Source organism: Morone saxatilis, unplaced genomic scaffold (genome assembly GCF_004916995.1).
Source record: "Morone saxatilis isolate NCDOM2014 unplaced genomic scaffold, NCSU_SB_2.0 Contig17, whole genome shotgun sequence".
Lineage (NCBI taxonomy): Eukaryota > Metazoa > Chordata > Actinopteri > Moronidae > Morone > Morone saxatilis.
Window position 1 is genome coordinate 1937167 of NW_023339729.1, and position 7786 is coordinate 1944952.

The 7786-nt window shown below is 44.8% G+C and overlaps 1 protein-coding gene across 1 annotated transcript in view; it reads left to right on the top strand.

Moving 5' to 3' along the window:
- LOC118326504 (microtubule-associated tumor suppressor 1 homolog) overlaps positions 1-7786 on the top strand; it is a 59897-nt gene that overhangs the window by 17439 nt on the left and 34672 nt on the right. The window contains 3 exon segments of the mRNA XM_035659506.1: positions 1647-3191; positions 3279-3734; positions 6788-7016. Coding sequence (XP_035515399.1) covers positions 2043-3191; positions 3279-3734; positions 6788-7016 — 1834 coding nt within the window. The 5' untranslated portion in view covers positions 1647-2042.

Here is a 7786-nt window from a genome sequence, read left to right on the forward strand (position 1 = left end):
AAGGGGGGCAGAGAGAGAGAGGATGACACACAGCAAAAGGCCGCAGGTCAGACCCGAACCCGGGCTGCTCATGGGTCGCCAGCTCTACCTACTGAGCCAACCGGGCGACCAAAAGTAACATTTTTATTGCTGCTTCGATCTCTGTAATATCACATACTACTTTAAAATGGGATTTTAGTAAATCCTGATTAATGCATGCAGGAAGGGGAAGTAGTGTAATGTGTGCAAGAAGCTTACTCGGATGAAAAGAAATGAATGTACGTTGACATCATCTGTGTTTCTATGGAGAGGGTTTGGATACAGGTAACTCTGCTCACACACAACACATTTGGATAAGAAAAGAAGATTCAGATATCCTGTTTCGGTGATGTAATGTTTTCCTGAGCAGTTGAGGGCTTTTAACTGAGGGCCTCCTCTCTGTCTGTCTACCTGGAAGTGAGTCAACTCTCTGTGCCGCCCAGGGGCCCTGCCGTCATTACTGGATAATGGAGATGGAGCGCTGTCCTGGATCTGATCGCCTTTATTTAGCTGCTCCTCTCTTTTCTCTTTGTCCCTGACCCACATACACACACAGACGCGGGCAACCACACACATACAGCAGGTGTCGGTCTCAGCATTAAGCATGCCACAGTGTGGACGATGTGCAAAAACGTGACAGACCTTTAACTTTGCTACTGTGAAACAGAATTTGCATTGTGGTATTTCAGTGATTTTGGACAGTAAAACATCTGTCTGCCAAAAATCTGCGTATCAAGACTGACACTGAACGACTCACAGACTTTGGAGTCTGATGGAGTTTGTCGCGTTACATTCAAATGGTTTCCATCTGAACGTGATGCTTCTGAGTGTGAAAATAAAAGATGCAGGTCAGAATCACTGTTCCACTCCAGGTCCTTCACTTCCTAAAGGAGTTAGACTTGTGGAGACTGGTCTTCACACTAATTTTACTGCTGATTTACTACAGCTGTTAATCGGAAACATCTCCAAGAGTCTGTTACTGTGTGTGTATTATGCTTGCAGTCAAACCTATAACTTCTTGATTTTAGCCTGCAGAGGGCAGCATTTCTCAACTCTTTTACCATCAGTGTGCAGACACTGGGTTGTTTCAGCAGCAAAGAGAACATCAGTTCAGCAGGGGAATAGAAAAAGTTCTGATGGGATGTACAAAAGTGATGCATACTAAAATAATGTTGTTAAAATCTTTCATTAGGAGATTTAACATTTGCAGCTGATTCCTGATCAGCTACAGGAGTTAGACATTGTGTAAAGTTTAAAACTGCTTGCTTGAATTTAAATGTATTTTATTATGTCAGTGTCTTAAATTAACAAGATAGAAACTGAAATAAATATGTACAAAAGGGTGGAGCCATTGTGAAGTGTGATGTTTTTCAGGTGCAGCTGCTTGTTCAATGTGAACCCTTTCAAATCTAACCATTTTTGTAGCTGCAGCGATTAGGTGATTAATCAATTAGTTATTGTATTAAAAAATGCATAGCAAATATTTTGATAATTGATAATTATTTTTTCATATATAATTCTGGTTTCTTTAGTCTTCTATGACAGTAGAGTGAATGATTAATAAAAGTTGTGCTGTTGTATTCAGAAGTTAAAATAATCATTGTTTCTTTCGTCTTGCTGTTTTTCAGATGTTTTCAAAAGTGGAGTCCTGAAAATGTGGAATCTTGTCCTAAAATAAGATGCAAAGATCAGGGCCCGTAAATGCATATTTTTCTAAATTACAGTTCTGCAGTTGACAAGGACACGATGACTTACAGCCCTCGAGGAAGTACTGCAGTATTTTTGAGCAGTGTTTAAAATGTGTCTGGATTAGATATCCAAAGGAGAACTGCAAACACTGCCCTACAAGAATGGACTGACAATCTATAAAATGTCAATATATAAAGAATATAAAGAGGAGAAAAATCTGTAAAGAACACTATTCATAGTTCCTCCACAACCAGCAAGAACAACAACAGGAAGCCAATGGGCCAGTAACAGCTCGTTCATCACAGATCAGAAAGTACAACATTCCTGATCTAGAGATGAGTGTTTCTCAGCCCAGCGAGGGTCTCCCTGTCAGGGGCAAAAGTGGATCCACCATGAGGCTCCCACTTCACAGTGCAGGAGACCACAACGGGAATGCTTTCCCAATTTCCTCCTCCTCCTCCTCCGCCTCCTCCTCTTCCTCCTCCTGTCTGGGGGAGTCGTCTCCAGAGTCACTGCGGAGCCTGAGCAGCCTCAGTGGGGGCCGGACTGACAGCCCACTGGACTATGACATGTTTGAGGTCACCCTGATGACGACAGTGATGACCAAAACGGACAACGTGACAGATGTTGTCATTGCGAAATGGGTACCAGAGGTGAAAAGTATACCAGATAACAATGATGACGTCTCAGTGGGAAAGATACAAACAGCGGCAGAGCTAACGGAATCCAACGACAACTCTGTGTCTGTCTACGTGGACGCCATCAGCGGCGAGTACCGCCAAGACACCTGGAACGACAACCTGACGCTGGCCCTGACCCTGGCGACAAACAGCGATGGCTGCGGCAATACTCATGACCGCAGCCGCAGAAGTGGTAATGGGAGACGGCACGGCTCCTCAACCCCAGACTCAGACGCTACAGAAATCCCTGCCGATGATGATGATGACGATGACGAAGAGGAGGGTCTGTTTTTGTCCGTGAGCTCTGACATGGGTGTGCGGAGAAGCAGCGTGACCCTCTTAAGCTCGGGCAGACGATCCAGTGACAGCCTGGTGGACCCAGGTAGCTCTGCTGTGGCTCTGAGTGTAGCTGATGAGAGGTCAGAGCTGGTGTTAGAAGGGCTGGAGGTTGCCTGTCCCCTCGGTGTACCTGTGGAAGACCAGACAGAGCCTCCAGCTTGTGAGGACCTTGGTGACACCCCCCTGAGATCATCATCTTCTGCCAATCCAAGTCAAGATGCTAAGGAAGTCACACGTCCTCCACCTGAGAAAGTTGAAATCAGTGCAGTGGGCCCCAAACTGAACGCCAGTCAGCCAGCCAGAGCAGCTAAATCCAAATCAACCACTTCAATTACAACTGCTCCCAAGACAGCCGTCAAACCATCCACTCTGGAGGCAAAGAGAGTTTCCAAACTGGATCTAAAAAACGTCAAGGCTAAAGTTGGGTCCCGGTCCACACCATCTCCAACTAAAACACCCAGCCAGGTATTGTAGTGTTACTGAAAAGCTTCCGTGACTCAAGTATTGTGCAGCTGTCTTCTGTTTAATGTTTGTAATTCTTCTTCTGCGCAGCAGAACAGATCCATTCCAGCCAATGGAAAAAGAGCTGTTTCTAGGAAGGAGGAAGCACAGACTGGGGATGGAGGTAAAAAGCAACGATCATCTACAGGTCCAGTCAAAGTGGCTGTGGTGCTGAAACCCATCAGAGGGAAGAGCAGTAACCTCACAATCAACCACAAGACAGCAGCCGGTGACTGCGCTCAGCCAGAGAGGAAAAGTGCGGCCGTCAGTCGAACACTCTCCACTTCGACCAGCTCTCTAGGGTCTGAGGCGGTTGAGGAAGGAACCCTGGACTCTCCCAGGAAGGCTGTCCAGGAAGTGCCTGGTAAACTGGAAACAACTGAAGATGTGAAGAATTCACATCCAAATGAAGATGCTCATGAAGAGTCTGTGGAGGACCAGAGGGAGGGTACTGGGAAGGCTTTAATGACGGAGGCAGCAGTGGAGAAACCAAGGAACCATAGCAGGGTGAGTACGATGAGAAATGTGTTTAAACTGAGCATCTCTTGGATGAGAGAGGGAGAGGGGGAATGCACACCAGTGTCGGAGAGGTGCTGACGATGATTAAAGTACAGGTGTAGAGGATGGTCTTCGGCAAAACCGCTCACAGGTGGGGAGTGTCCTCAATTACATTTGCATGTTGTAGCTGTTTCATTAAAACATCACATAAGGAACAAAAGGTTAATGATTCAACCAAGCTTTTTAGATTTTGGCAATTCATTTCTCAAACCTAAAATCTTGAATATGCAGGAAAACGTTATATCCATCTTCATTAATTACTAAATCCATGAATATGATTTCCTTCTGCGTTCTGCTGGCCACAAGACTTATTTTATCCAAAGATTCTGTCCCTCCAACATATGGGCAGTGGATTAGAAAGGTCATATGTCATGCCTACCTAGAAGAAGATCAGATATACCATAATACTAGAGTCCACAAGAAAATTCCATTCCATGTGGCAACAATTTCTATCCTCTGTTGATGGCACTGCAGCTGCTATCTTTTTTCCTTTCTTAAATTATTTGTTATTTTTGTATACTATGAATGTAATATGTATTTATATAGGCACATTTTTGTATGGATGTCTGGCTGTACGCAAATGTACTAATAGTAGTTCTTGGGGGGTTTGATGTATCGATTCTGAACACTGAATAGATATTTATGTTTAGATCCTCAACAGCTAGATATGAGTGTTAAACGTAAACTGAGGGCAGGGATGTTGGATATCACAGAGACTGTGATCAGTATAAATGCAGATCCCACGGTTCTGGTTGCATGAAAATAGTAAACTTTTTTTAAATTCAGATTTTATGCATGTAGCGATGTGGTCTTTGACAGTTCAATCTCAAATTTGATTTCTAAAATTCTCAATATATCACCTAAGTTACACTATAACGATAGATCGCAATATATTGAATTGTAACCCCTATCTCGTGATATGTATCGTCTTGCCAGATTCTTGCCCATACACAGCCTGGTCTTTAACATGACGTGTCTTGATAAGGCATTCTGGACACCATCCTTTTTGACATTTACATGGAGATGTTTTCTGACATAATGTATAACTTAACCTTTTGATCAAACTGCTTTTATGTGTTTCAATGAACCAGGCATTTTGCTCCACCTAGAACATGTACTGGAGGACACACCTTACCATGGTAGAGCACGCCTGCCTTATCCTCTGTTTGTCTGTTGAGCCTGTCCTTTAATACCCTAAAGTTGGTACATTATTAAAACATTTGAGTGTGCAATTATTTTTCTCTGCACCTCAACTGAGCAAATCTGCCTCAGTCTTGTGTGTTTAGTCACAGTCACTGGCCCGAGATAAAGCTTATGCAACACAACCATTGTGAAACAGATAAGTGTTGCCACCCGCTGGATCACATCATCTGTCATAAAACCTGGTGGTTTAGTGTGTGTGTGGGGAGTCATTGGGTTTACTGGGTCTTTTAGGCTATAGACAAAGGAAACTTTGTGGATATACAGTAACATAAAAAGTGTTATGTTTTTTTAAACGAGCACAGGTTGTTACAACACTTTTCAGAGTTTTATTTTTAAATTCCAGCTTTACAGCTGAAGGGAAAATAGCATTCATGGTATGTGCTCAAACAGGGAATACTGGGGTTAAACACTGTCATTAACATTTGCAGGTCAGAGGTAGGTAGGTTGGAATTAGGTAAAGTATAAGTCAACACCGGAAAATGAACTGAATGAACTGTGAATAATAGGCGAATGCAAATCCACCTTTTTCAAAAGGTCGTCTCCTGCCCTAAGCTGTGCTGTTGTCTGGCATCGTTTACATACGCAGAGGAGACAACGTCATAGCAGGTTTGGTGTGCACATGCAGTTGTACATGTACAGTGTGTATTTACTCTGCCTCTGGTATGTGTGAGCCAATGACAGGTTTAAAACCTGCCCCAGCATATTCTCAGCACAGGGTGTGTTTAAAACAGGTCTCACACACCTGTGCATGAGAAACAAATATGTGTAAAAACCAGTGTATTTTGAAAAAGTTGTGATTGCAGTCAAACAAGGTAATATTTTCAAGTTCCAACCAATCCAATCCAATCAAAGTTGACATTTCTTGTCACCTAGTTATTCACACTGATTTGCTTGATTATTTTGTTATTCCCATCTTAACTTTATTTTCTTGATATTCAGAGAAATTGTGTTATACATGTGCATGTGAGCATCAGTTGGGCCCAGTTCAGCTGCCAGCTAGCATGTCAACACATGATTTAGTGTGTATTGGTATGCTACAATAATCCGTGGGCTCAGCCTCTTGGCTCAGCTGAAAAGTCAAAGGAGGCTTTAAGCTACAAGAACACTCCGAAGTGTTTCATCTCTTCTGAACAGGCCCTGTGTCTGCTGCTCTGCCACTCTGGGTGGGGAGGTGGAGGTGACAGGGCAAAATGCTTTTTGAATGAAAGCACATCAGGGATTTTATCTAAGAATAGATTTGTGAACGTTCTCTTTTTTCCTTCGCTTTCCCAAGTTCTCGACTGCTGTTAGCACAATGGCTGAGCAATGACAGCTAACAACAGTTTCTATAGGCTAAGTCTTTCTTCTGAAGAGAGTGAGACAGATGCCAGACCTTCCTCCACAAACTCACTCCATGTGTGCGGGTGTTTATAGAGTCAGAGGGGTGGGGGGTGGGGGTGGGAGAGAGAGAGAGAAGAGAGGAAGAGAGAGAGAGAGAGAAATTGGCCCGGTCCGAGCCGGGATTCTCAAGGGGAATGTACAACACAATAGCAACTTTTTTTACCCCTCTTGTGGTTGCAGCACACTCCCAATTGTCCCTCCTCCCTCTCTTTCCTTCTCTCGCTTTTCCTCCTCCCCCTCTGTCTTGACACACTCTCTCCCTCACTCCTCCCCTCTGCTCCTTCACTGCCTCCCTCGCTTCCCCCCAATCCACATTTCTGACTGAGCGGGGAATGGCTAACACCATGGTCTCAGTGCGCAGCTCTGAGCTGGGGCCCCTCGGCTGGGACGCAGTCACTAAACGTCAGCTCTTCCTACAGAAAGTCTCCTCCAAGCTGGGGCCCAATTCCAGGCAGCAGGGGAGAGGCATCAGAGCGGATAAGGGGCCCACTGGACCGGCTCCACCTCCAGGGTCAGGGACTGGACCGCCAGGACAGGGGAGCCCCGGACCCAGGCAAACCCAGAAGGATGGCTCCACGTTGGAGGACAGACAGGGCGCTGGTGGTGGATCTCCAACGAGAGCGAGGCAGAGCCAAAGTCAGTGCCAGGGTGAGTCAGTATGGTTTCTGTATGTATGTAGAGACATAAAGATGAGCTATTTCAGTACACACACATTAACTTCATGAAGGCTGAAATGTAAACATGCTGCACATGGACTATATGTCTGGTCTGGTCTGCTCTGCTCTGCTCGACAACACGCTCTTCAGCTTCTCTCTCTGTCAGTCAGGCATATAGACTCATGTGTCAGTAGCAGCAGACTCAGGAAATGAGCAGGCTGACACTGCAGAGCTGCAATCTAAAATGCCTTCCACATACCACTACACCACTCACATGCACACGACGACACACCACACAGCTCTCAGCTCAACAGACCGGTTTTGCAGGCCCTAACACACACTGTTTTCGACTTTCCACTCCTCTGTCACACGACAGTGAGCAAGGCTTGACGGAGCAGGCGTGGGGCATGATGTACTGTTACTGTGTGGTGTGTGTGTGGCGCTGGTGAATTAGCGTTCTCGTGTTGAGTTGTGTCAGCTGCTGAGTGTTGGCATAAGAAGCAGAACTCTGTTTCTTTAAATTCTACAGTTGACAAACTACTGATAGACACTGGACTGTGTGTGTGTGTTTATGTGCAAACTAATTTTACCCTGCACTTCCCTGTTTGTCTGCAGAGGAAGTTGACGAGCACATGGGTAACATTTTTCCCTTGTATACTTTCATGAATTTTTTTCCCTTTTCTCCGCCATCCTCTTTTTGTTTTTCTCCTTTCTCTGCTTTCTTTTTTCCTCAAGGGAATTTCAGGTGTGTGTGTGTGTGTG